Source organism: Spironucleus salmonicida, chromosome 7 (assembly GCF_000497125.1).
Source record: "Spironucleus salmonicida strain ATCC 50377 chromosome 7, whole genome shotgun sequence".
In the NCBI taxonomy this organism is placed as follows: Eukaryota; Fornicata; order Diplomonadida; family Hexamitidae; genus Spironucleus; species Spironucleus salmonicida.
This window is the reverse complement of record NC_090602.1, coordinates 368,606-394,790: the sequence shown is the minus strand read 5'-3', so window position 1 is coordinate 394,790 and position 26,185 is coordinate 368,606. Positions and strand designations below refer to the sequence as shown.

Here is a 26,185-nt window from a genome sequence, read left to right as displayed (position 1 = left end):
TATTAAAATTAATACTGGAATATACAAAATATACAAATTATTCAACAACTCAAATTGACCCTGAACTACACTCCCCTATATCATATTAATCAATATCGATATCCAACTCTTCAATTTCAGTAACAATAGTAACAGCAAACAATGTAGTTAGTTTATATAATTCTTCTAGACCAGGATCTTCATCAGCTTCCTATAATTAATTTTTGTCTGTTTTAGAAGATGTCTCTTATAAAATTAGTGCATTTTAACTTTTAGAATTGTATAAATTTTCTTCTTTAATAGTTGGAAGCATTGATGATTATAGAACCTGCCAGTCAATTGGTTCAAATTTTTCATGAGTAGATCTTCTTAAAGACGAATTATTTTATTTACTAAGTAAATTCTACCCCGATAGTACTTATTTTATTTCTACAAAATTCGGATTATCTGATGAATCTATGCTAGAAGTATCTGTATATTCTTCCGGTATTATTGATTCTATTTCCTAACTGTTTATATTTGTCCGATGTTCATATGTTGGTTTAGGATCTTCAACCTCCTCTAACTATTTTACAAAAACTGGAAAATTAAGTGTGGGTAAATTTAGTTACATGTTAAGTTTTGGCATCTTTGCTTAAAATTACTCTGTGACTGCTGGAGTAAATTTACATGGCAAATCTTCTAGGTCATCTGACGAAGCTTCAAAGTGAGCTTTACTAGATACACTTTTCTCCTCTAACTAATCTCGCATTATCGCTTAAATATTGTATATAGATTGCTATACATTAAGTTTTGGTAAATTAATCGGATTCAATTCAGCACGAGTAAGCTGAGCTTTTCTTCTTTCAACATCTAACTCAAATGTCTAATATATAGTTTATGGCGTGTATTAATGGTCGGATTGATAATAACATCTATACATATTAAATTATATTAGTCGTGTTAGTATATTAAGATATTATATCCCTTAACAAGCTTTGTATAAGCAGTGTCTTGGAAAAGTTTGCAGGTCCCTGACATCAACAGAGCTAATACAAGTAATTTATCGAATCAAAATTTTATTTTAGTTAAAAAATAAACAAATTTCTGGAGTTAAAAACTTATAAATATAATCCAGCTAATAAAATTTGGAATTATATTAAATTTTTTTAGTTTTATATCGAGCAGATTCTGATCTCTTTATTTAAAATATTTCTCGTTTCAGTTAATTTAATATGCTCATAAATAAATTGAATATATCATAAAACTTTTCATTTTAGTTTTAACGTAATGAGAATTATTCCTTTTATCCAATAAATAATGGTTTGATATCTTAAATTATCATTGCTTCTAAGAAAAGCAAAAACTCATATTATTACTATGTATTGGCATATTCTACTAATTCGCCGGTTAGTAAAATATCTTTGGATGAATAAATTACTTTTTTTGCCTTAAAATTTGATACTAGACTATGGAATTAACTAATATCCGAAACAGTATTTTTAAAAAATGAATGCTCGACAACTAAATTCATGTCATATCGTAATGCAGGGTTTATTTCAGTTAATCCAGCTATTAAATCAGCAAGATCATAACTATAATAATATTCTATTATTTCAAACTCTTTTGAATTTCTACCGACTGAAATATTTTTATTTGCACCACAAAATTGTTACAATAATAGCTAACCAAATTACCAAATATCTGTTTCCACGCCCATAAAAGCACTTGCACAATTTCTAGTTTCTGGTGCAGAAATGGCTGGCGTTGATACTATTTCACCAATGAAATCAGCTTGATAGCTATCAACTATAATAAAATTGAGTCCTTCAAACTCATTTTTGTCTAAAATATTTTATATTTTCTCAATCCTTAAATATGTATCCTCTAAAATTATACTTGTATCAAAATCAGATAATTTTGCAATTAATACATCATCCTAATCCATTAATAATATGTTATCGCTTTTAAGATCACAGTGAATAATTCGCTTTTGATGCATTTCACATATCTATTCAGCCACCTGTAATAAGAGTTATTTTAACTATAAATCTCCAGCTTAAAGATTAAGCATTGATCCTCTATTTGCTAGTTACAAAACTTATATACTACAATTATCATATATAAATTCATTTGAAAATCTAGGGGTATTGGATCTTAGAGATGCAGGAGATTCATTTTACTCAATTGGTGTTAAATTTCCCTATATTGTAAACTCTGACGTAAAATTATCATATAATTAATGAGAGACCGGTATGAGAATCTTGTCATCAAAAGATTAGAAAAACTTAGGCGAGTAAATTAATTAATACAAATCTAATGATTTTTTTAGTAGTAGATGAATTTTCGTTGAATTAACAACCATAGCATCTGCTTTTTCTAATCCTATCTTTTTTGATAAATTTTTTCTATTAACAAATCGCATAGCTACTGGTTACTAGCTAACTAAATCAAATGCAGACCTAACTTGTGCATACGATCCTTTACCAATACTTTTATGTAGTATGAACTCATTAAGCGCGACTTAGTTTGATGCAGTGCTCCTTATTTTTATTTCAGAACAAAGATATTACTTGTCAATGTCCTTAAACGGATTATAAGGCTACATTATTGTTAATGAATTCCAAATATAATATATATGATTAATAAGTATTAAATATTAAATTATGTAAATAAATAATAATCAGATAAACCATAAACCTAAGCTAATCAAACCGTTATAATCGATATTCAAGCACCCTTTCTATTAGGTATCAAAGTTTTACATAATTTTACCGCAAAGAAGAATATAGCTACAAATGCTCAGAAACTACCCAAAAGTAATTCCCTACGCGTTACCACCAAACTTCTTAACTAAATGTGTTACAAGTTGATCACCAACAATCAATTTGGTGCGTTGAATAGCAGGCACAACATTCTATACATATGGTGATCCATTTGAGAATTCTCCGAAGACTTTATAAAATCGCATCATCCATGCATCAAATACAGGGAAATCTTTTGCAGTCAATGATGACTTGTTTGTAATTGCCCTGAGCAATTAAGCCGCCGATGTTTCCGGAAATTCAAAATTATACATTTTGGATACTTCTATAGCCTCAATAGATCCAGATTTGTTAGTGTCAATTTAATTGAAGCGTTGTTATTATTCAGGCGTCAATGATAAGTTTTTGTAGTCTTGGGACATTAGATTTAATTTAATAATTAAAGTGACGAAAAGTTATCGTTATATTATATAATAATAATATCAATAAGAATATTTACTTCCTCTCTAAATATACTTCATAAATTTATCACTTTGAATTTTCTAATTAATCTATTATTGCTTTCTTCTGCATCTTAATCTCATCAAGTTTATTTTTCTGGCTTGTGTTTAAAATTCTATCCAATTCTGAGCTCAAACCCGTTAACCCTCCCTTATTTTGTTCTTTTAATATTTAGTTTTCAATTTTTAAGGTCTAAATTCGAGTCTCTACTCCCTCTTGCCATTAAATCCTCTCTTCTTTCTCTCTTAATTTCTAATGTAAATCTTATATAATAATATCTTTTTCAGCATCATTTTAGCACGACAAATTCTCATTTTCCAACTTCAGTAAATCAATTAAATTCTGCATTTTAGAGAACTCATTCTACACATTTTAAACATTATTATCTTTCAATTTCATTACAAACAAATGATCAGATTTGTACTCTGCCAGCTCAATTTATTACGAATTACTAAGCCTTTAAGTATCCTAAAGCTCCTTCTTGACTTTCAACAGTTCCGTTTGCATGTTTTCTACAATTTTTGCATCGTCATTATTATATAAATTCAGGTGCTCTTGTAACACTTTAACCTCATTTTCCAAATTAGAAATATCAGTATCCTGTCTGCTAATTATTGCCTTGTAGGTAGCTACCTATTTCGTCTCGGTTGTTTCGCTGCTGTTATACTCTTTTCTTATTGTTTCAAGCTAGTTTTAGTACAATTCAACCTCGGCCCGGTGCTTGGTGTTGACTTGCTCTAAAAGAGAAATTTCGACCATTGACTGCGACATTTTTATGAGCTCGTTGTGGAGCTCATCATTTTCGGTTTTGAGACTTTCGGTTTGCGCCTTTAGCTCGTAATTCTCCTTTTTGATATCCGTGAGGCCGTCAATTTACCGCTAAAAAGCGTCGATTTCGCCCAAATGAGTCAGATTTTGCTAGTTCAAAATAGCTATTTTATCATAAAGGGCTTAAAGCTGCAGGTTATCTGTATTCTGAGATAATTTTGTGGTAATGGCTTCTAGCTCTGCAATTTTTGTTTAAATTTCGTATTTTTGGGAGTGGAAAGTAGAATTATAAGTAGCAAGGTCAGTTTAGATTTCCTTCAGATTTTTCTTTCCTAATGTGATATCCTAAAGGAGGTAATTGTTCTATTTTTGGAGGAATACGTTTTGCTGTGAAGTTGACTCGTGTAGAAGAGACTACTTTTAGAGCTAAATAATTTTCATTTATAACGAACGATTATCGCCATTCTCTGTTTATATTATAGGACTGGTTAATACATTCTACTAGCGCAAATACTCAAAGTTTTCGAGAAAATGCTTCATAAAATATGAAGTGGTAGTATATATCTGATAATATATAATAGTAAAATAATAATAAAAAGTTTAGAAATATCTATTTATAGGATTAATAGTTACGTGATAATATTACGAGGATAGTTAAAAATGCATCTAATATTTGATAGAGTACCAAATCACTACTATAAAATTTCTACACCAGAATAATCATTCTTAATTACTGAAAATCCTACCGATACAAATATAATGGAGTTTCTGTAACTATTCTAATCTCTTAATGTGGGATTTCTTATTAGAACTACTCAGCCAAATTATAAAGCTACAATCTTTCAAACAAGAAATATTAAACTTATTGAAATGGAATTTGAAAATGGATCACTACCATCAGAGTCATAAATATTAGAATTTTAAGATATCGTTAAATAAGCGTAAGCTGCGTAAAAAGTGATCGCAGTGTAAGGAGTCTCAGGTAGAACACGTCCTCCACTGTTAATTGCATGTGCATTGTGTGAAGGAGGATGGAGTGTAGAAAATGCTATCCATAAACTTAGATAAAGCATATAAGGATAAGCTTTTAGCCCTGATTAGATAGAATTTCTTTATTAGAAATATGAAAGAAGAAAGTGATTATTTATAACGTATTTTTATCTATTTTAAATTATTTTAAAATACTTATCTACAATTTTCTCTACAATAACTTCAAATGATAGATGTTGAAGACATGTTTTGCTTTTAATGTGAGTAAACAGTTAAACCAAACGGATGTCAAAAAGTTGGTGTTTGTAGTAAAACTCCTTTGATATCAAGTTTATAAGACTTGATAATAAGTGGTTGTGGATATTGTGAATAAACAGAAGAAGACTTTACATACAATATTTTTATGACATTAACTAATGTAAATTTTAACGAAGATGATCACTTTTAGGTTTTAGAAAAATTAAATTCTAAAATTATAAGTAACGATTGGTAATTGGCATTTTCTTAATTGAAAAAAAGAGATTTCTAGCTAACAAGAAGGCTGTATTCCCCAGATGTAGTATTAAATAAATTAGGAAAAGATATTGGCGGTTTAGTTTAGTTTGGTATTTAAGGAGTTAAAGGAGCCTCTGCTTATGCTTAGCATTGTTTTAATATAATGAAATTAAATGAAGAAAAAAATTAAATTCTTTCTGAGAATATTCTAAAATTAATGAGTATACATAAATTATTGATTACTAAAGTGTATAACAATACAAGTGAAGTACTATAGCTATTAATAAGCTTAGGTGAAATTAATTTTTAGATAACTAGCATTTTGTACTACTACAATACAAAGTTAGGAGGTAAATAAAAAATTACAACTATTCATTAACTACCAATACCCGGTCCTGCAATACTAGTATCTGGACATGATTACAAAGATTTAATGACTATATGCGTGGCTAGTTAAAAAGAAAATGTTAACGTTTACACTCACGGGGAACTTTTTCCAGCTGGTAGCTACGAAAATTTTAAGGGTCTTGTTGCCGGACATTTTGGTGGAGCCTGGTGGAAATAGTAAAAAGAATTTGAACTTTTTCCTGGACCCGTTGTTATGACATCAAACTGTTTAATGAAGCCCAAATCTATGTCGCAGATAAAAGCGGTTGGAGTAGTTGGATATAATGATATGAATAAATTAGATATGGATAAATTAATCTAGGAGGCTAAACAAGGAGGTTTTAAAGATTAAGCCCACTGTAATAGTGTATTCAATCAATTAAATATCAAATAAGAAGTTGAAGGTGTTGGTTTATCATTTAATGTTTTCTAAGATTTAAAAAATGATATTGTATCTAAAATATAAACTAATCAAATTGAAAAATTAGTTTTCATAGGTGGGTGTGACGGATAAAACACAGGAAGAAATAAATTTAGATAAGTTTCTTAAAAAGTTGGGTCTAAAGATTTGATAATAACTGGAGCATGTGGTCGTTTCAGAATAAACGATTAAAGCATATAGAATGTAGCTGGATTACCTAAAATACTAGATATTGGTTAGTGTAATGATGTATGGAGCCTTATTTAAATAGTAAAATAAATTGAACTTGAAATTCCCACTATATGTGAAAGTATTGAATTATGGATAAGTTGGTATGAATAAAAAGCCATAATATAATTATTATCATTATTAAGCTAAGGATTCAGAAATATGAAGATTGGACCAACAAAACCTGTTTGCCTGACAGATAGTGTTTTCGCATTGTTATCAGATACTTTTGGTATTTAATTGATATGATATAATTTAATAATATTTTTTATAATTTAAAATGCTAACATCTTCACAAAAATAATTAACTAGTGAGACATTTTAAGCAATTATTAGATAAACACTTTATTAGACATATAATTTTAATTCTATGAAAGCACATTATCTTATATTACGTAATTTCGATAACCATCCAGATCTTTGGTCAAAAATAGACAAATTTATCCAGAGGTCACTTCCAACCTTAAATAAGTATAAAATAATGAATAATATGTTGGTTTAAGATTTGATATATAATATATTAATTCCTTAGTTTTTATCCCTATCTAAACCTGAGATATTGGAAATTACAATACTCTATGCAATATAAAATTTGACACGAAATACAAATAGTAAATTGTCCGTTGAGAATCATTTTTCCGACTATTTAGAAATTAATATATTGAATCCTAGACATGTTTGTAAATTTTAAGATGTTAAAAAAGCTATATAAGATCTTAATCTTAAAGTTTCTGTAGAAAGATAAGGATCATTCTAGCAAGAATGGAAGAGAGTATTGAAATTTGCTATAATGCGCCTTAATGAATAATAAGAACCTATATGTGGGTTTTTATCGGGTGTTTTAGATGAATATGTTAGTAAATATGTAAGAAATGATCACTCATTTTCAATTAATGTTGAGATTTTTAAGAATTATAACGAGTTAGTTTAAAGAGGAATCGTAGTTGACACACGGATGAAAGAATTAAAAAATGCTGCGAAATAAGCTAAGTCATTGTTTGATAACGATATTATCATTGAGAGTAATGATTTAAAAGTTTCAGATCTAAAGAAAGAAAGAATCGCATAAGTACTTTTAGAAAGTTTAATATAATAAAAATAAAGTAATTTATCCCGAATAGAATAATAAAATAAAAATCATTAGAAACATTAGCCAATTAATCATTCTCAGGACTCATTACTACTTAGAAAATCAAAATCATATTCAAAGCCATTATAGCCATTAGATATTCTGTATGAAGACTATTCAAGACATTAAAGTTCTAGTTCAGAAGAGCTAATGTCATGTAGTATTAAAACTGAAACCAACACAGCCAAATCAACCACACATAATTCTAGCGCATCAGAAGGTTCTGTATCCACTTCATCAAGCGACACTATGATACAAAAAACAGCTTCAATCGTATCACCAAAATATGAATAATTGGTATCACCAACAAATTAAGTAGAACCATCACTAATTTCGTTGGTAAAAAATGATTCTAAGCCATTTGTTTAACTATAACGAATATAAGATATGACATCAGATGCAGAGTAAAATGTTATATAAATAAGTGATTTGGCTGAGGTATTTGAATACTAGAATGATTAAATAATTAGTGAAAGAGAAGGAGAGAAAATAGAAGAAACATTTGAAATTACAGCAGAGTGAAATATGAAATAATCAAAACCACCCACTATCCTCATCATCTTATTTTGTCTCCTTTAAATCAAATTATCCATCTTATTTAACTTCCACACTTCCTACCTATTTATTTTATATTAAGTACCATGCAAATGCATCTATATGAAGCTGATCAAAACTACATTATTCATTACATATAGAACATCTAAATGATAATCCTGATTCAACTCTTGAAATAAATTCTTCTAAATCCATAATTTTATTAAAATGCCTACATTATGAAGATCTTACAGGAAATTGAATCGGTTTCATAGATAAGTGCGAAACTAAAGATATTGTTTCAGACACCTGTTCCAGTTCTTCATCTTCAGCTGTATTTGAAATAAGGATAATATTATAATCTAGTAACGCTTTTTTTGCAGTTAAAGCATCTTTAAACAGCTGACAAGTTAGGAGAGGTTTTTTTAATAATTTCTAAAATATTTCCTAAGAATTTAATTTTTTTGCCAAGTAAAATACAAAATAAGGAAACTTATATTAACTTTTATCCTTATTTGCATCTGGATGGTTAGGTAAACTTATATTTTAAACATCAATGAATACTTTATTTGCCTTGAGCTTAGCTGCCTAAGTAATATCAAACGGAAGTGGAAATACCATAGTATCTGTAATATCATTTTTTTATATACGTTCTTGTATTATTGGTAATCCATTAGCAAATAAGAGTTATTAATGATGGTTATTGTTAAAGATTTTTTGTGTTGGAACAACGTCAATCGATGGTATATGGTTATCACCTAGTGTTTCATAAAAACAATACATCAACAACCGGCATTACTAATACTCATTTAAATAGTTAATTGAATCTGTCGGTATTTCAAATTAAAACTTATACTCCTTCTCCAAATCTTGCTAAAATAACGAAATTACCTGAAAATGTTAGTAAAGAGGTGATAATTATTATATAGCCTGCAATGGTAACGCCTGCCTTGGAATATAAAAATCTTAGACACCTTTTACAATTTAAAGGTGCTCCGCGCCAAACTAAGCTCCTAGTTGCACGTAAGTTTCGAAGATTTAGGCGTTAATTATCTTTTTCGGCTTGGTCCAAACGGGTGTTTAGGATAACAATAAATCTAAATTCTATTCCATAAATTCCTGTAAATTCTTTTTAAGTAATTTTTCAGGCATTTCAATGTTGAACACCCACGAAATCAGTATTGCAGCCTACTTCAGCTGATCGATTTTCAATTTAGAGAAGATTTTTCTATCAATCTCCTTATACGTAGAGAACTTGAACCCTACTTGACTTAAGACCTGAAGCACAATTTCAGCTTATTTCTCCTTCCCTTTCGACATTTTATATTTTATCTTTATTATTATATAAGAATTTGTTTAAAGTTATGGTAAAAATCAAAAATGCCGATGCCGCCGCGTCCTGCAACCTCCCTGACAGCTTTTCCACCGCGTCCACCACTGCATATTTTACTAGATTAGAAGCAGAGAACGTAAATTGAGCTCAGTCGGGCCCTACCACGAGCCTGCATCGATCCGAACTCAATAATCACCAAAAACCCGCCAATGATTCAGACATCATGGGCGATGCCACAGCAGCGTAAAATTCTCCCCGCAAAGAAGAAGCCGAGCTTAGACGGCGACGCCAAATTCATCGATTACGTGAGAAAGCAGATAAAGAACGACATGGAAATCGAAACGACTGGACTGTCGAACTTCGACTACCAGGAGAAGGTGGGATTCGCGCGGGAACGCAGCGACGTCATCAACGGCGTTAAGCTGCAGATTCAGCTCGACAAGCGGCAGTGCTAAAGCGAGCAGAACCACTTCCGGAGCGCGAACTCGACGATGCAGCAGCGGAATTGGCAGAATGAGGTTTTCAAAACGGAGGCGGAGATCGAGAAGTTTGACGGCTGGACGGACCGCGTGAATGATACATTCCAGAACGTCCAGAGGCATGTCGAGGAGCGGGGCAAACACGATTAGCAGTTCTTACAAATTCGGTCGTTCGAGAAGCGGAAAAACGAAATCGTGCGAAACACACCCAGCATGAACAAGTACAAGAGCTACGGGACAGGGAATCGCTGCGAGGCCTGCGGGCAGATTATACGCTGTCAGTTTGGTCTGGAGGTTTATTTGAAGGTTTCAGAAAAAGTTTGTTGCAGCTGCGGTTAGTATATTTAGAAAAAATGAACATAGAATTTTATTATTATTAGTATATAATATTAATATTTCATTTCGTATTAAATATAAAAATGGAACTTTCGTACTCAAATTTGTCCAGTAAGATCTAGACGCAGCTTCGGCTAAATTCTAACAAAATTAAGAATAATCACATCGGTCAAGATATTTACGACTTCCTACGAGGTATTTCCAAAAAGTTCAGCGAAGTCCTCTACGAAGTCTTGAAATTTGTCGAGCAGGGCTTTGGAACTGATTTCCTGCTCGTATCATCCATCTTATTTATGAGGCTCAGCACGAACGAGTTTTATAGCGATACGGCGCTGTACGCACTGATGAGCATCGTCGATCAGTTCCTAAACGACCAGCCAATGCTGCTGGACTTGTTGGTGCAAAAGTACGCTCTGGCTGAAAAACCAATTTTCAAGCTTGTTTTTCCCATTTTATCTAGGCTCGACTTCGATCTTTTCGTCACAGAGGACCAAATAAAAACTATCTAAACCTAGCTAGCAGAGTGATGTAAATTCAAATTCACCTCACTTTCGCACCAGTTACTTGAGCTCTTGAATGGTCTGATTCACGTTTTTGAGCAAGTCCATTTTCTCAGACTTCGAATTTCGCCTGCTGATACGGCTGTTATCGTCGCTCTCCTCCGTTCTCCGCTGGACACTTCGCCGCGAACTCATCCGAGAATCGTCGCTGAAAGATTCGTTTTTGTAAGAGCGCTATTTTTTGGCTTCCTCTTTAGCCTTCTTTTCGCGCATTTGTTGTTGCAGAATCTGACTACGCGTGGGTCTCGATTAATAGTCGACGCTGGGAGACTGAGATCTTGAACTTGCCCTTGAGCTAACATTGGAAACGTTCCGTTGCGTTTTTGAGCTTGCACGTGATTTTCCAGTGAGTTTCGCGTACATTTTCTTGTTATCCTCTAAAAGGCTCCTATTTTATTCTACAATTTTTTGCATTTCGGAATTGATCTTTTCAAGCTTAATTTTGTATTTCTCTTTTTATTTTACGGCTAAATTTGCTACTTTAAGACTTTCTTATTGCTGTTCTTCGTGAATTTCCAGATCGCGTTCAAGTTTGCTGATTTCTTACTCTAAAAAAGTACAATTTTGACAGTTTACCTAACCTAAATTTTCATTATTTAGTTCTGTTAACCTCTCTATCTCCTATTTTGATTGCTTATAAGCTTCCAATAGGTAGGCTTCATTTTAATTTTAAAGGTCATAGTTGACCTTATCTAAAGTAAGTGGGTAAAAAATTGCTTCAAATTCTGCTTTATACGCTATAATTACAAACATTCTATTAGCTTGTTCTGCCTACAATAATGTCTGGTTCTATTTTGTTGCTTCAATGAGTTCTTGAGGTGTTTTAACATCAATTTTAAGTGTTTCTGAATGTCTTCCAACATCCATCGCAGAAAGTAACATATTAATAAATATGGAAAATTTACGCTATGAACCTGCTTTCGCTGTAAGCTCGTCTAGCTGCTTCGCAGAGAATGACCGTGACCAACGATCTAGTGTATTATTATTTTCCAATGAAATTTATAATTAGTTGTGTTAAATAATTGATGTTAATAAATAATTAGTTCCTCTAGAGTTAATTGTGGCAGATTTTACAGTTTTTGAGTCTGATTCTAATAGGGACATTTTGGGAAATTGAAGCGGAATATATAAAACAATATAATAATTATATTTTTTGAGTTGATAAAATGGAGGAAATGTATTATTAATATCCTATATAATAATAAGTAACTAAAATTCTGTTAATTTTAATGGATGAAAAGAAAAAGAAGTTCCAATCAATATTTAGTAGAGATAGACCACGTGCTATATATAGAGAATCTGATGAATATAGAACAGAAGAACCTCCATCTAAAATCAGTTTTTCAGATGCTATTGAGACTCAGCCTTTATAGTCTTTATAAGATAAATTATCAACATTAACTTAGGAATGGAAACCAAATATTACATTAATTACCGCACAATTTTAACCTCCAGCTTCTCCATTAGCTAAAACCAAGACTTAGTAATTTGAAAAAGCAACTAGCGAGGAAAATTCACCAGTAAGTATTTCAGCACAAACGGCTTTTCATAATGTTCCAGATAAGAAACATGAATAAAGTTAATATATTAAAACTATTAAATCTCCGTTAATATAATAGATTGTGGAGCATTAATCTACTATAAATTCGCTGAAATAAGCATAAGTATTTACAACCTAATATTAGTAGTAGCCTTATTAATAAATTATATAAAAACATTAAGTTTTATAATCATAGCCAGCTATTAATATTTTTTAATAAAACTATTAACCTAGTTCTATTTAGTAACCATTGCAACCATAATAACCCATTTAATCTTTACAATAATATTAATTTAGCTAAGTAAATTAGAATTAAATTCAGTAAAAACCATCATAATCTTAATAGTAATAGTAATTTATATAAAATTAATAACAAAAGTAATAAACTGTTAGTAAATCAAAAGTATTTAACGTTAATGGGATAAAATATATAGGGCTACGGCCATTAGGTTCAGGTGGGTCTGCTACTGTTTACTAAACTATGACCCCAGATCTTTAATAATTTGCTTTAAAAGTAATTGATCTAAAAGATGAGAATGATGAACTTTGTGGCAAAAAGGCCATAATCTCAGAAATTTAAATATTAGAGAAACTTAAAGGGAAAGGAATAACTTTAGATATTTAATAATATTAATTTACTGAAACATAAGGATATATTGTGCTTTAGTTAGGAGATATAGATTTGCGCACATATTTAAAATAAAATATCCGGCTTTCAAAGGCTAAAGTTTTATCTTTGGTTGAAGATATGGCGGAAACTACTATGTAAATGCATTAGTGTGGATTTATTCATGGCGATCTTAAACCTCATAATTATATGTTTTACTAAGCTAAATTAGTTCTAATTGATTTTGGTATTAGTAAGGAAATGTAATCTTAATAGACAACAGTTATTCGTGATTCATTATCAGGTACTCCTAAATATATGGCACCAGAAGTAATCAGGTCTTAGTATGGCATTAAAGGGGCTCGTATTCATAGAGCTAGTGATGTATGGAGTATTGGCTGTATACTTTACGAAATGGCATGCGGCAGATCTCCATTTGATTAATTACTTAAGTAAACAAAGACTCCTTTGGTATTTATTTAACGATTAAAAGATGGAGATTTCACTATTGACTTTAGCTGCATTTAGGATACTCTTTTGAAGAATTTAGCTATTCAAATGTTATCTATTGATGATAACTCTAGAATAAGTTTAGAAGAAGTATTAAAAATTTTACGAAATTGAATTAAGTGATTTTAGTAATAAATATTTTTAAATATTAAGACTTAGCATTTTATATGAAAATAAAATAAATGGTTTAACTCAAAAATTATTACCAGTCACTATTAACCATATTATTGTAAAGCTTAAAGAAATAAAATTATTACATAAACATTAAGATAATGTGTACACACTTCATTCTCAAATAATTTAACTTAAAGTTATTAACTTGCTTTATATTTTATATATACTTATACAAACAATAGTATTTTGTATTTTAAAAGGCACAAACAAAATATATAGTAAAAACATGAATAAATTATTTATTATTATCCAAGTTTTATACTAAATTTAGCAGTTAATAAGTAATATACCAAAATGTATAGATCAAAGTTATTGGATAACACTTAATTTGGGCATCTTCTAGTTTCTACTATACCAAACTAATGTTCGTAAAATAATAATATAGAATTAAAAGTTAGTTCACATTAAGTAGATATAAATGTAATAGCCCAGCAATATAAAACTAATTATAATAAATACTAGTGTCTTTATACAATAAATTGTAATATTATTAAAATCTGAAGAATAAATAAAGTTGATAATTTTATTAAAAATTTTATTTACTTAGTTTATTAATATTGTTTATTTTAGTTAAACAGAGTATTAATATCCTTTAAGATGTGAAAAATTATATGGTTATAAAAATTTTCTACCATTTGAATATTTACGTTTATGGATAAAATTTAACGACAATTAATTAGATTTATACGAACCTAAAAATTGAATAGATAATAATAATGATTCTGAAGGCTATATTGATGTTTATCATTATTTAAAATATCTGGGTTAAATAACCAATTGAATTTCTCAAAAAACTGCAATAAGTAATATAATTTTAAAGTTATTAACAGTTTATATAGAAAATAACTATCCACTTGCATATATGATCATCTTCTAACTTAAACCGCAAATTTACAACGATTTAATGAATTGTTATAGTTTGGAAAAATTTCCAAATTTTACAAGCAATCAAGTATATGGGATTCTTTTTTTAACTTATTACAAACTTATTGAATAGTTAGTTAATATACTTAAAATTATAGTAAAAATTAAAACTTTGACAAAGTAACTTATAATTATTAGTAAAGTGTTAACTATTGTCTAAATTATAAAAATGTATATTTGACCTGTGTTAATAATTTTTTTAATAATATTCATAAAGTTACAAAAATGAAAAGGGCTTACTAACATAAATATATAAGTAAGTATCAATTTGCACTTTACCAACCTCTATAATGCAAAATTAGAAAATCTGCTGAACTTGACTTTTACCTGTTTTGTTTGATTGAATTTGTTTGATATTATGCATTAATTAGGCTAAATTAAGACATTGCAGTCCTTTTATATAACAAAATAAAGAATTAATATACGGAATGCATTTTTATTTTAAATTTATAAATAAAACGAGTCTAGAGTCACTTAAATAACATCTAAAGCAATATCAGACATACTGTTAACTATCGTGCTTATTAACAGGTATTAAATGGGAACTTTATATGCTTAAAAAATAGCAAATAAATTTACATTTTTATCTCCACATAGAAAAAATGGAGATATTATTTATCATATGTTGCTTTATATCATAGTTTTAAAATTTAATTTTATATTATATATATCATCTGTCACTCCTATCCGGTTAATGGCCCCGGTTACTAAGCGGTCTATAAAAGATGAAAAATATTACCAAGCCTTTAAGTACGTTCTCACACACACGTATGATCAAGAAATACAAAGTAAGGCCCATTCAGTATATTTGTATTTGAAATTAAGAGAATAGAAGGAAATTACGAATGGACATAGATTCATGTTCAACATCGCATTGGTATATAATAGAATCCATGGAAAAGGTTTGTTCAATCATAAAAAGGCAGCAAAATATTTTATGATTTCATTCAGACGCCACTTCAGTGTTTACATAAGTTCTTTTAATGTTGATTTTGAAGTTCCTTTCGAGTGATACTAATTCTTCGAATTACAATAATGTTAAATTAATATTATCAGATGGTTTTACAACCTAGTAATCCTTATTTTAAGTAAACTTTTGATTTATACGATCCATATAAATCATATATATTTTTAGATTACAGTCAGTATCTTGAAATAATAATTAATACTATACTTTAAATTCATAAGTTGCTAATATGAAGTATAAATAGGTAGTTGACGAAAAATTCCTTTTGACCAATTAAATATACTGTATACTTGCTAATAATCATACTTTGCATTCGTGTAAAGTTTGTTTTGTTAACAAAGGATGGCATGATCCTTAATAATCACAATGTAGCTTGCATCAAAGAAGAATAAAGCAAATAGTAATTACAGAAGAGATTTATATGAACATCTTATAATTCTAAGCTAATATCTGAGTGAGTATACCTTATATACAAATTCTAATGCATTTGACTATCGTTATGTTTTGTCATCATTATTTTGTGTTATCAAGTTTACGAGTATAGATTACTCTATTATTATATGAAAATATTATTAAATAGAATGATTATATTTTATTACTACAGAGTGAGATATTTATATAATTAAACGCGCTTATAATAGTTAAATAGTTACTTTAATATATTATTATTTTTAATGAAAGCATAACTTAGAGTTTTCAAGTTAATATAATTTTAGCTTACTTAGATATAAATGACTACAATGAATAATCACACGTTATTTAATAGATATTGATTCTATAAAGAAAAACAAAGGATAACTTTCACAAAACAATATCGTCTACAATGTATTAAATTCCAGAGTTTTCTATGATACTAGCCCATTTATTCTTTATTTTTTGCAGTCTTTCAATCCATTACTTTCTAGATTCTTCTGTAGTTTCTATATTCGCTTAATTTAAGAACTTTTCTTTACATCCATTGTATCTAACTGGTTTCAACATGCCCTCAGCTCCTTTCTCCAACTAATCTACTTTTAAGACGCTACATTACAATAAATATCCATCAGTTGCTTTCTATGCTTCAAATGCCACACCAGCATCTTCAAATTATACATAAGCATAGCCTTTTGAGCGTAAAGTTTTAGGAGACCGACCTACTTTAATTTTCTTAACGTTTCCAAACTATGAAAAGAATTTCATCAGAGGAAATTCTGCAAAAGATGGAGGAAGATTACGGATTCTTAATACTGTTTTAGGATTAAATTCGGCTGACATTGTTGAAGTGAAAAGTGAAGAGAAATTAATAATAATATATAATAAATATATCAATCATCAAAGCTCAAAATTGTCAAATTAAGATCCAAGTTCAGTTGTTTTTTCCCATTTTATATCTTTCTTTTATTATGAGTGGCGCATAAGAAATTCTATTGGAAATGTATTAGTTTTCGGTTAAGGATCTTTAGGAAGCATGGGCTAGCATTTCATTAAATTATATAAATTATAATATATTATTATTATATTCTTTATATAAAATGTCATCAAAAAGAAAATTCTATTGCCACTATTGCAAATTAATGCTTAAGAGTTAAGCCAATAGATTTATTGATGCACATAACTAGACCAAAAAGCATATAGAAAATTTAAAAATATATTGGACTCCAATTATTAATTCGTTAAATTAGTGATTATTATATTTAAATATTAGAAATATTAGAATTTGAAAAATGGATTCGTTTGTTGAATTTACAAATTAGTTCAAACTTTTGTCAGCAACTGCCGAATAATTATAAATTGAAAATACTGAACTAAAATAACATCTTACTGCTGCCCTTGCTACTGTGGAATAGCTAAGAATATCAAAAGAAAAAGATATTGATCTAATTAAAGATCTATAAGAGAAGCTCATGTTCAACGAAAAAAATAATTCATGGTTATAGGGCTTAATTTTTCTGATTTTCGTTATAGCTGTATTATTAGTAGCTTATCTTATTTTTAATTCGTGATTTTTCGTCTTGCACTAATTAATATACACTTATATATAAATACTAATCTATACTAATAATGATCCTCTTTGCTGCATTCTCTCTATAGTTTACTACACCTGCCAAAATTAAGCGAGCAGCAGCGCTAAATACCTCGTTTGTTACCATATATACTAAGCACGACTCAAAATCATCGACCCTGCTTCAGGAAGAGCTAGAAACTATAGAATCTGACTTTGCTCCATACAAAGCTTACGCTGTCAACTGCTCGGCAAAAAACTGCTCACAAAGCATAGAATTTCCGGCTATTTACCTGTACAACTCCAACCAGGAGTCTCCGGCGCCTATTCAGTACTTCGGTGAGTCCGATTCGGACCAAATCCTGGACTGGGTCGTCGAAAACGTGCGGAACAACTTCGTAACGGTGAAGGACACCGACGAAATTTTGCAGCTTTTGCTGCAGATTCAGGAAGGCCTACTGGGCGGAAATTTCCTGATTTTGACATGCAAGACTCCCGAAATAGATTGGTTTTACTACGAATTTGCAGACAGAATGCGTGCCAACAACATCCAGCTCGTCGTGCAGAATGACTTCAGCTTTGAGCGATTCCAGGCCTACCAAAAAGTTAACTTTTTCGACAAACTTGACGAGGACGGCGTGAACGCGATAATAATTTTTGGCGGAAATGTGAACTTTTATCCTTGGGAACACCTGGGAAGCCTGTTCATCGGTGGGAATGAGCAAATGCTCGATGAGTGGGTGGGTGAAGTTGTGAAAATTCTGAAAAAGGACGAAATATGATATTGACTTTATAAATATATAATAATACTATATTTTAAAATGATTAGAAATTCAGGCTGGAGCAGGCCGTATTCTTGGCAATTTATTCTTACGTGCACGTTCGTTATCTTTATCAATCCTACATTGTCTATTTTTATCAGCATCCATATTAACATAATTTGGCTCATTTCTTCAGTTTTGGCAAGCGTGTTTCAAATAGTACTTTTTACGACTCTGGTTTCTATTAATCCTATTTATTATCAAAAATAAAATTATAAGCTACAGAACAAGTGTTTAATATGCACCTAGCTTGTAACTGTGCGTACCTAGCATTGCCTGTACTGCGACAAGTGTGTACATGATTTTGACCACCACTGCCACTATTTAAACACATGTATTGGGAGTAAAAATTATATACTATTCATTATTTTCGTCTGCACCACAGCTTTAGCAGCTATTTACGAGTTTATCGTTTCAATTTTTGGGTTCTTGAATTCGGATTTAGTTGTAATTTTAGCCAGTGCAGCTTAGATTATTGTACAACTGTTTTTCTTTATTTTTACATTCCAGCTATCTTTGATGCACTTCAAGCTTATTTTATAGAAGGAGACGACGTTCACATTTATTGAACGGTAAGAACGGCTTTAAGAGAGTGGAAAGCTCAGTAAACGTGAAATTTTCGCTGTTAAGAAGTGTCCTTTTGTTAATTTGCGAGTAGCTGTCTGCATTACAAGGTTTCAGTTTAAGGAAAATTTTATAAAAAATAAAGTTGAAATGAAGCGCGAAGAGGTTATTAAATCACGAAATGCAAATTTAGACGAGGGAGTAGACGATGATGAAGAATTACAAATCACCCCTCGGCTCAGATAATAGAAACCATTGGCACCGTTGACAATTAACGGTAAAATTAATTCGGCAAAACTACCTCCAATATCAATAAAAATGGGAATTTGATATATAATAATATTAATATATTATTTTACCATTCCCTGAATGCTTTACTTTATTGGTACTGGCTTGACACCAGATTCACTTTCATTACGTGCTCTGAAGATTATCAAATCTTGTGATACTATATTTTTAGATGCTTATACTTCAATATTAGTTTCATTTGAGCAGATGAAGGAGCTATTAGAGGAAACCTTGGAAAATCGTGAAATATAATAAGCTGATAGAAAACTTATTGAAACTGAAGAATACAAAATATTAGATCCAGCCAGAGACAGAAATGTAGCATTATTAGTGGTAGGCGATGCAATGTGTGCTACAACCCATTCTGATCTTTATCTAAGAGCAGTAAAATAAGGCATTTAAGTTAAAGTTATACCAAATGCTTCTATTATTAATTCTATAGCTGCGTCTGGTGTTGAAATATACAAAGTTGGTAGAACTATTTCCGTCCCATTCTTTGATGAAAATATTAGACCTGCATCTTTCGTTGATAAAATAGTTTAAAATTATAATATGGGACTCCATTCACTCATGTTAATGGATATTAAAACAAAAGAAATGAATATAAAAGCCTATATAAAAGGTGTAGAGAGATATGATCCTCCTAGGTATATGTTGAGTAATCTTTGTGCAAAATAGATTGTTGAAGTTCTTAACGAAAAGAAATTTGAATCAAAATTTAATATTGATTCATTAGCAGTGGCTTTAATGAGAGTTGGTACTGATGCTGAAAAATATTTATGTGCACCTATAAAAACGATGGCCATGTTACCAGATGAAATAATGGGAGAACCTTTACACAGTGTACTTGTACTTGGTAATGATATAAGTGATATGGAAGCACAAATGTTTAATCTCTTTGCTTATGACGATGAGACTAAATAGATTCTCAAAAACTTCATGCTCGATTGATCATATTTATATTTAAAAACATATATTAATAAATACTATATTACTTATATTAATTTTGAATGCCAGCTCCAAGGCTAATATACCTTCAGAAAAAGTTTTAAACACCGATATATTCGTAAGACTATATAGATTAATTAGTATTATAAAATTTTCCAACCGTAAATACAATTAATTGGGAAAATTTCTATAACACTAGTATTTCTTTAGAGCATGCCATTATTTTCTGTTAATACAGATATTCTGATAAAATAATAATGAATTTTTACAATGAATCAGTGTCGAGAGAATTGCTATAAATTTCAATAGCAACTGCATAGCATACAAAATCAAAAAACACTGAATTAATATAGTTTTTGCAATAAATTATTATTACCAGTCTTTCTCAAGAAGATTTTATAGTATAAGGATAATAACTGTGCTATTTTTATCTATAAAAATTTGAATCAAACATTTAAATACAAAATACCCTATTTGAATCCTTAAAATTTAGTCATTAAGGGCTAGCCTCATTGTCTATTTCCTGTGACAAGAATACTTTAGCTAACTTAGTTACCGAAAACTAAATTCTGTCTATAATTCCATTTTTACAATAAGATATATTCTCTGAGGCCTTGGATTTAGTTGCCACTATTTCTTTTAGAAGATCAAATCTTGATATTATTTTTAATACACCAATATTTTTTATAATTTCACAATTCGCAGATAATGATATTGGATTATATTTATGGCTTATTTCTAATTCCGTAAAGGATTATAAATATCTATTTACTGAGAAAGTTATTTAATTAATCTTGAAAGGTTTAGAGTCAACTGATATCAAAATTATAACTTATGCTGCAATTTGTTTAGAAGAGATGAGCTGTTATTTAGATTAATTTTTATAAGAATTTTTGGAAGATAATGATGTTGTAGATAACGTTTGGATTTGTATGACCAGAAACTTAAATAACGTTACTATTATTATACATTTGTTAGGATTTATTAAAGGCTTAATTTTGGAGTAATTTTTAACACTTGAAGATATTTTAGAACATTTACAAGGAGTTTAGTCAGCAGGAGATCGCCAAATGATGCTGGTTAGCGACTTGATAAATGAATGTATGTGTTGATATAGTTAAATTTAGTATATTTTAGTATTTTTAAATGAATATCATATAGTATTTTGTATATAAGCGTAATTTTTAAGCAAGGATGATAATATTATAATATCAGTAATATGAATAACCTTAAGTATATGAAAATAAATCTGAATAATAAAAATAAATATTTTTTAATTAGTAAATATTAAATTCTTAAAATTACGACTAGCTTAGGTAATACAACGATTTAAAGAAAGAGTGATGGTGAAATATAGAATATTTAAGTAAAATGTTAGACGTAAAGTTGAGGATATTCTTAGGCATTTTTTAACACTACTCTATCAACATACTATAATTTGCACTAAGCTAGACAATAGAATAAATTTATAATAAATTTTTACGTGCAAAAATATGAATTATCACATTATTTTCAATTTTTATATCTATGAATGTTATACTCTTATAAAATGACCTATTAGAAATATTTTAAAGCCAATAATTTTAGGCTCAGATAATAAATATCATATACTTTATAAGAATTTGGCTTTTCAAAATTTAAAATGTCAAACGAGCCATTGCCGTATAACACAACTCTTTTATATTAATATGGTGGTTAGCCGCTTCCATGCATAGCATAAAAGATATCATCAGGATAAATATCGCATAATTAAGACTTAATATATGCATTAACATCTCTTTATTCTCACGTTCTTCCAAATGTTCCTCACGAGGATATAGAACGAGATATTATGACAGAGAACTCATTTACTATAATAATATCAAGAACTGAAGAGGCGGTACGCTAAGATTTTTCCAAAAAACCTATAAGACTGCTAAGAAGATATTAACATAAACAAAACCTACCATTTTCTGACTTTTCAGAGAACTCTGATTTAGACGATAATGGTGTTGATCTCCTCCTTAAATGTGAAGAATTTATCACAAATCGCAAAAAATCGAATTTTGATAAATTAGTTAAGTCAAAATTTCCAGGTCTTTCTGAAAAAATTAGAGGAAATAAAGATGATATTAATCTTGTTAAGCCAGAAACATTCAAACTTCGTGAAAAGGACAAAATTATTGGAGCAGCAACGTTCCAGTTTAAGGATATTGTAGATTAAGTATAAGGTAAAATAAACATATCTTAATTAGTTTATATTGGTGTTAGATGTAGATTTTAGGCTTTAAAGTTAGGCAGAAGATTAATTAAATCAACAATGTTTGAATCTGAAGAAAAAGATGCATATTTCACATTTGCAGGATCAGATGCAGTCAGATTTTTCAGAAATTGTGGATTGGATGATGACCCTCTTATAGCTGGTTTCTTTAACTAATTAGACGAAAATTGGACAGATGTCATACCTATGGTTAAGTGGTTAAAATGTTGTGAGGGAATTGAAACAAAATCAGCAAATGAACTATTTTAAACATGGCGCTCATAGGCTTACATCAACTATCACAGAGAAAGTAACTTAGTATTTTAGCTGATTTAAGAGATTTAAAATTTGAAGTAAAATTCTAGAAGTTTTGATAACGAAAAAGAACGTTTTGAGTAGGAGATAGCATTAGAAAGAAGCAGGTGTGCCATGTATGAACATCTGGTCAGTTAACTGGAAAACCAGCTACTAAGTGCGGGGATTCAACCAAAAATTGACCAAAATGAGGTTGTTGAGAAGATCATGGGTCGAACTGGTAATTGAGTGAAAATAATTTATTCTTCTTTTATCATATGTTGATTCTCTAAACATAAATCACTCAATAAGCCACTAGATTAGGTTTTAGAATCGCTGTTAGTTCACTACTCCATCACTAGCAAAGCTATTTGCTAGTTTTAACATGTCTCCTGGCTCTGATTTATATCCTAAGAAATCAAGAAATTCAACTAGTTCTGTGCATAAAAGTTATGCATCATAGTTTTTATCAGCTGCAAAAAATAGGATGGATGTTGGATCTTGTTCGTTTATGGATATGTAATAAAATCTTTGAAACTTTGGAAAAGTGAGCGTTCCATCAAATTATGGGTCTATTAGTAGTAGTATATTATCTGTTTCATCTGGTAATGGAGTATTTAATTATTAAAATAGTAATAAAAGCTAATCTTTCATAATGAGCTAGTCTTTGTTGGCGCTTAGGTTAAATAACTATCTCATTTTTTCGATATTCATTTCAGTGATTAAGTTTATACACATATTATATATTAGTATAGTATCAAAGCCACATTTGATAATGATAATTATTTTGTTGTAGTCAGAAATAACATTTTCAAATAACTGTTTTTCAAATAGTAAATTAGAAGTAAATAATTAAATGAAAACTATTATCTTAACAGTAACTAAATTTTAAAACATGGTGTTTACTAATTTCTCAACTTGTGGATACTTTACTGCAGTTTAGATTTTATATCAAGATTTAACTTTAACAAATTTAGATTTACATATATATTTTGATGATGAGGTTGAATTTTCTATTTTATTTGATTATCCAAGTTCAATTTCATAATTTACAGATAATAGTGGTATTTATATATTTGAGAGTCATAATTATACAGAGATATATCCAATTGAATTTTTTGAAATAATTTAAGTAGATTTTCAACGTTGCTTCAAAAATGGTGCCGTTATTTCAGTAGTAACAGGGTCAGAATTATGCCTATATGTCGAGCCAACAGGATGCAGTTTAAATTTATTTAGATAGTAAAAGGCAGCAGTATTCTATCAATTTAAAAACTAATTTATTTATCTAGATATACAAGATGGTTCATCTAATTCGTTTAAAATTACTTAATCCCATCCTTAAGTGTCTAAAAATATTTTTTCTTCTAACATGAAAAATCCTTATTTAGAAAGTAATTATTACTGTATGAGTTGTGAAAATTTGGATGATGTTAGAAAATAACAATGTATCAATAAGTTATCACTTATGTACTAGCATTCGTAAAATGAATTAAATTTAATTTTATATGATGACGGTCAATAGTAACTTTCAATTAATGTTTCATTTCAAATATTTAATACTAATCTTACATGTTAGTCAGATTTAAAAATAGTACAAGCGAAAATTATAGCTAGTTAGTTATTTATTGAATTCTAAAATTCGGATAAATTTATAATGGAACAGCGGGTAAATTACATTGTCTAATTAAATATTAAATCTGTTTTTGTTAATAGAACAGGTGTTGATATAAAACATTTATTTGATAATTAATATGCGGATATAACGTGTTTTAGTTAAACCTACAACCTATCAGTTAATCGAATTGCTGGTAATAATCTTTAATTAGATTTAGATTTTAATATTAATTAATTTCTATTTATATGCAATTAGTCTTAATACTAGTTAGGATTTAGTTTTCAGATAACTACAGAAAAAAATAATGTATTAACGAATACTTGCTTTTTAATATCATATTTAGAGATAGATCTGTAGCCATAAATATTATTAACACTTTATAATTAGTATTTATGTTCTAATTAGAAAATATATGGATAAATTTCTATTGTTTATGAGGGTAACACTTAACAGGAAATTTTATTATAGTAAATTTATAATTTTTCTCAAGGTGTGACAAACTTATATCACGAAAATTATTGTGTTAAATTAAAATAAACTTATGAGCTACTATCTGCATTGAATATTTTATCAAATGAATAAATAGATAAATATATAGTAGTTTATATAAATGATGGGAATAGTACTCCTATTAGAGTATAAAAAGTCGAAGTTAACTATTAAGTAAATTTAGCAAGAAATATGCTTACAATACCAGTAGTTATACTTGGTATTCTAGCAGTTACATATATGTTATTATAAGTTGATATAAATACTATAATATGAAAAAATAATCATGTCAAGGTATGGTTTCAATACTATATCTTTCATTAGGGAATTCAAAATTGCTGAAATCTATTACTCCATCTGCTATAAGTTACTTCATTTCGTCTAAATTTTCCTTAACTAAATCTACTAATTATCTAACTGTACCACATACAATTTGATAGCCTTATTCTTTCCAATGCATAGTCTTGTTTGCATATAAACATCTACCACCACATGCATATCTTATATCACAACCTTCGCACGGACCGCTAATTTATTAAATTTTCATTACATCCTTAGGTTTATCTACATCTAAATTACCGATATGATTCCATTTTTCTGTTGCAGCAACTGGACATGCAAGCATTTTACCATCAGTAGCTATACTAACAGCACGATGTCCTGCACCACATCGTAAGTCACAAGGTACGTTTTTCAAGTGAGTTTCAAAAATTTAAGCAAAAGGACTAATTTATCTAAATTTACCTATTCTAGCATCTCTCATTAAATCTTACATTAACTTAGCAATACCAGGCTTGTAGCTATCTCTTAAATAACCTTCAAAATCTCCCCAGCGAATATTCATAGGATAGTCCCATTCAGCATCTAACTACCAATAAATAGAATCAAATTTGAGAGGATGCTCAAGCAAAAATGTAACGTCTTCATATATATCAGTGTTCATTGAACATGCCATTCTAGCTATCATATGACCAGTATATCCACGTTATCTAGTATCTTCTAAGTTATCAATAATAGATTGATAAACAGTAGGTCCGCGATAAGTGGCAACCGTTTCGGGCCTTCCATCGATGGAGACGAGAATGCACTAGAATCTTAATAGGTAAGGCGTGGACAGCTTATGAAGTAACGTACAATTTGATTAAAGAACAAAAGTAGCATCTGGAATGAGATCCATGACTTACATTACAAAAGGTATATTAACCAAAGGTTCACCTCCATAAAAAACAATAACTGGATCATCATCCTCTTTAATGCGTTCTGCAAGAAGTTTTGCATCATATGTGGGTTTTGCTGGCATTTCTAGTCCTTCTGGTGTAGAACCACAATATTCACAG

At 29.5% G+C, this 26,185-nt stretch overlaps 21 protein-coding genes across 21 annotated transcripts; 13 read left to right on the top strand and 8 right to left on the bottom strand. All coding sequences in view use genetic code 6, as the record gives it.

The window, feature by feature from the left end:
* Nucleotides 1–49: 49 nt before the first annotated feature.
* SS50377_26941 (Kinase, CAMKK) lies at nucleotides 50–2,566 on the bottom strand (the record flags this gene model as incomplete). Its single annotated transcript, XM_067910741.1, has 1 exon — nucleotides 50–2,566. The coding sequence occupies one exon, from the start codon at nucleotides 2,564–2,566 to the stop codon at nucleotides 50–52; it is 2,517 nt and encodes an 838-aa protein (XP_067761428.1).
* A 75-nt stretch (nucleotides 2,567–2,641) lies between these two features.
* SS50377_26940 (Programmed cell death protein-like protein) lies at nucleotides 2,642–3,145 on the bottom strand (the record flags this gene model as incomplete). The annotated part of the gene is made up of 1 exon (XM_067910740.1): nucleotides 2,642–3,145. The coding sequence occupies one exon, from the start codon at nucleotides 3,143–3,145 to the stop codon at nucleotides 2,642–2,644; it is 504 nt and encodes a 167-aa protein (XP_067761427.1).
* Nucleotides 3,146–3,251: 106 nt separating this feature from the next.
* On the bottom strand, nucleotides 3,252–4,532 carry SS50377_26939 (uncharacterized protein; the record flags this gene model as incomplete). Its single annotated transcript, XM_067910739.1, has 1 exon — nucleotides 3,252–4,532. One exon carries the CDS (start codon nucleotides 4,530–4,532, stop codon nucleotides 3,252–3,254), a length of 1,281 nt encoding a protein of 426 aa, XP_067761426.1.
* A 120-nt stretch (nucleotides 4,533–4,652) lies between these two features.
* Nucleotides 4,653–5,132, top strand: SS50377_26938 (Protein tyrosine phosphatase; the record flags this gene model as incomplete). Its single annotated transcript, XM_067910738.1, has 1 exon — nucleotides 4,653–5,132. The coding sequence occupies one exon, from the start codon at nucleotides 4,653–4,655 to the stop codon at nucleotides 5,130–5,132; it is 480 nt and encodes a 159-aa protein (XP_067761425.1).
* Nucleotides 5,133–5,208: 76 nt separating this feature from the next.
* SS50377_26937 (Hybrid cluster protein 1) lies at nucleotides 5,209–6,762 on the top strand (the record flags this gene model as incomplete). Its single annotated transcript, XM_067910737.1, has 1 exon — nucleotides 5,209–6,762. One exon carries the CDS (start codon nucleotides 5,209–5,211, stop codon nucleotides 6,760–6,762), a length of 1,554 nt encoding a protein of 517 aa, XP_067761424.1.
* A 232-nt stretch (nucleotides 6,763–6,994) lies between these two features.
* Nucleotides 6,995–8,164, top strand: SS50377_26936 (uncharacterized protein; the record flags this gene model as incomplete). The annotated part of the gene is made up of 1 exon (XM_067910736.1): nucleotides 6,995–8,164. The coding sequence occupies one exon, from the start codon at nucleotides 6,995–6,997 to the stop codon at nucleotides 8,162–8,164; it is 1,170 nt and encodes a 389-aa protein (XP_067761423.1).
* A 12-nt stretch (nucleotides 8,165–8,176) lies between these two features.
* SS50377_26935 (MIZ/SP-RING zinc finger domain-containing protein) lies at nucleotides 8,177–9,496 on the bottom strand (the record flags this gene model as incomplete). The annotated part of the gene is made up of 1 exon (XM_067910735.1): nucleotides 8,177–9,496. The coding sequence occupies one exon, from the start codon at nucleotides 9,494–9,496 to the stop codon at nucleotides 8,177–8,179; it is 1,320 nt and encodes a 439-aa protein (XP_067761422.1).
* Nucleotides 9,497–9,556: 60 nt separating this feature from the next.
* Nucleotides 9,557–10,345, top strand: SS50377_26934 (uncharacterized protein; the record flags this gene model as incomplete). Its single annotated transcript, XM_067910734.1, has 1 exon — nucleotides 9,557–10,345. One exon carries the CDS (start codon nucleotides 9,557–9,559, stop codon nucleotides 10,343–10,345), a length of 789 nt encoding a protein of 262 aa, XP_067761421.1.
* Nucleotides 10,346–10,407: 62 nt separating this feature from the next.
* On the top strand, nucleotides 10,408–10,851 carry SS50377_26933 (uncharacterized protein; the record flags this gene model as incomplete). The annotated part of the gene is made up of 1 exon (XM_067910733.1): nucleotides 10,408–10,851. The coding sequence occupies one exon, from the start codon at nucleotides 10,408–10,410 to the stop codon at nucleotides 10,849–10,851; it is 444 nt and encodes a 147-aa protein (XP_067761420.1).
* Nucleotides 10,852–10,869: 18 nt separating this feature from the next.
* Nucleotides 10,870–11,988, bottom strand: SS50377_26932 (uncharacterized protein; the record flags this gene model as incomplete). The annotated part of the gene is made up of 1 exon (XM_067910732.1): nucleotides 10,870–11,988. One exon carries the CDS (start codon nucleotides 11,986–11,988, stop codon nucleotides 10,870–10,872), a length of 1,119 nt encoding a protein of 372 aa, XP_067761419.1.
* A 62-nt stretch (nucleotides 11,989–12,050) lies between these two features.
* SS50377_26931 (Kinase, TTK) lies at nucleotides 12,051–13,655 on the top strand (the record flags this gene model as incomplete). The annotated part of the gene is made up of 1 exon (XM_067910731.1): nucleotides 12,051–13,655. The coding sequence occupies one exon, from the start codon at nucleotides 12,051–12,053 to the stop codon at nucleotides 13,653–13,655; it is 1,605 nt and encodes a 534-aa protein (XP_067761418.1).
* A 1,678-nt stretch (nucleotides 13,656–15,333) lies between these two features.
* SS50377_26930 (uncharacterized protein) lies at nucleotides 15,334–15,651 on the top strand (the record flags this gene model as incomplete). The annotated part of the gene is made up of 1 exon (XM_067910730.1): nucleotides 15,334–15,651. The coding sequence occupies one exon, from the start codon at nucleotides 15,334–15,336 to the stop codon at nucleotides 15,649–15,651; it is 318 nt and encodes a 105-aa protein (XP_067761417.1).
* A 756-nt stretch (nucleotides 15,652–16,407) lies between these two features.
* SS50377_26929 (RNA recognition motif-containing protein) lies at nucleotides 16,408–16,860 on the bottom strand (the record flags this gene model as incomplete). The annotated part of the gene is made up of 1 exon (XM_067910729.1): nucleotides 16,408–16,860. One exon carries the CDS (start codon nucleotides 16,858–16,860, stop codon nucleotides 16,408–16,410), a length of 453 nt encoding a protein of 150 aa, XP_067761416.1.
* Nucleotides 16,861–17,309: 449 nt separating this feature from the next.
* On the top strand, nucleotides 17,310–17,588 carry SS50377_26928 (uncharacterized protein; the record flags this gene model as incomplete). Its single annotated transcript, XM_067910728.1, has 1 exon — nucleotides 17,310–17,588. The coding sequence occupies one exon, from the start codon at nucleotides 17,310–17,312 to the stop codon at nucleotides 17,586–17,588; it is 279 nt and encodes a 92-aa protein (XP_067761415.1).
* Nucleotides 17,589–17,646: 58 nt separating this feature from the next.
* On the top strand, nucleotides 17,647–18,369 carry SS50377_26927 (uncharacterized protein; the record flags this gene model as incomplete). The annotated part of the gene is made up of 1 exon (XM_067910727.1): nucleotides 17,647–18,369. One exon carries the CDS (start codon nucleotides 17,647–17,649, stop codon nucleotides 18,367–18,369), a length of 723 nt encoding a protein of 240 aa, XP_067761414.1.
* Nucleotides 18,370–18,408: 39 nt separating this feature from the next.
* On the top strand, nucleotides 18,409–19,302 carry SS50377_26926 (Palmitoyltransferase; the record flags this gene model as incomplete). Its single annotated transcript, XM_067910726.1, has 1 exon — nucleotides 18,409–19,302. The coding sequence occupies one exon, from the start codon at nucleotides 18,409–18,411 to the stop codon at nucleotides 19,300–19,302; it is 894 nt and encodes a 297-aa protein (XP_067761413.1).
* A 39-nt stretch (nucleotides 19,303–19,341) lies between these two features.
* On the top strand, nucleotides 19,342–20,211 carry SS50377_26925 (Diphthine synthase; the record flags this gene model as incomplete). The annotated part of the gene is made up of 1 exon (XM_067910725.1): nucleotides 19,342–20,211. One exon carries the CDS (start codon nucleotides 19,342–19,344, stop codon nucleotides 20,209–20,211), a length of 870 nt encoding a protein of 289 aa, XP_067761412.1.
* Nucleotides 20,212–20,270: 59 nt separating this feature from the next.
* SS50377_26924 (uncharacterized protein) lies at nucleotides 20,271–21,320 on the top strand (the record flags this gene model as incomplete). Its single annotated transcript, XM_067910724.1, has 1 exon — nucleotides 20,271–21,320. The coding sequence occupies one exon, from the start codon at nucleotides 20,271–20,273 to the stop codon at nucleotides 21,318–21,320; it is 1,050 nt and encodes a 349-aa protein (XP_067761411.1).
* A 530-nt stretch (nucleotides 21,321–21,850) lies between these two features.
* SS50377_26923 (uncharacterized protein) lies at nucleotides 21,851–22,990 on the top strand (the record flags this gene model as incomplete). The annotated part of the gene is made up of 1 exon (XM_067910723.1): nucleotides 21,851–22,990. The coding sequence occupies one exon, from the start codon at nucleotides 21,851–21,853 to the stop codon at nucleotides 22,988–22,990; it is 1,140 nt and encodes a 379-aa protein (XP_067761410.1).
* A 51-nt stretch (nucleotides 22,991–23,041) lies between these two features.
* On the bottom strand, nucleotides 23,042–23,455 carry SS50377_26922 (uncharacterized protein; the record flags this gene model as incomplete). The annotated part of the gene is made up of 1 exon (XM_067910722.1): nucleotides 23,042–23,455. One exon carries the CDS (start codon nucleotides 23,453–23,455, stop codon nucleotides 23,042–23,044), a length of 414 nt encoding a protein of 137 aa, XP_067761409.1.
* A 1,682-nt stretch (nucleotides 23,456–25,137) lies between these two features.
* Nucleotides 25,138–26,148, bottom strand: SS50377_26921 (AstB/chuR-related protein; the record flags this gene model as incomplete). Its single annotated transcript, XM_067910721.1, has 1 exon — nucleotides 25,138–26,148. The coding sequence occupies one exon, from the start codon at nucleotides 26,146–26,148 to the stop codon at nucleotides 25,138–25,140; it is 1,011 nt and encodes a 336-aa protein (XP_067761408.1).
* Between the last annotated feature and the right edge of the window lie 37 nt (nucleotides 26,149–26,185).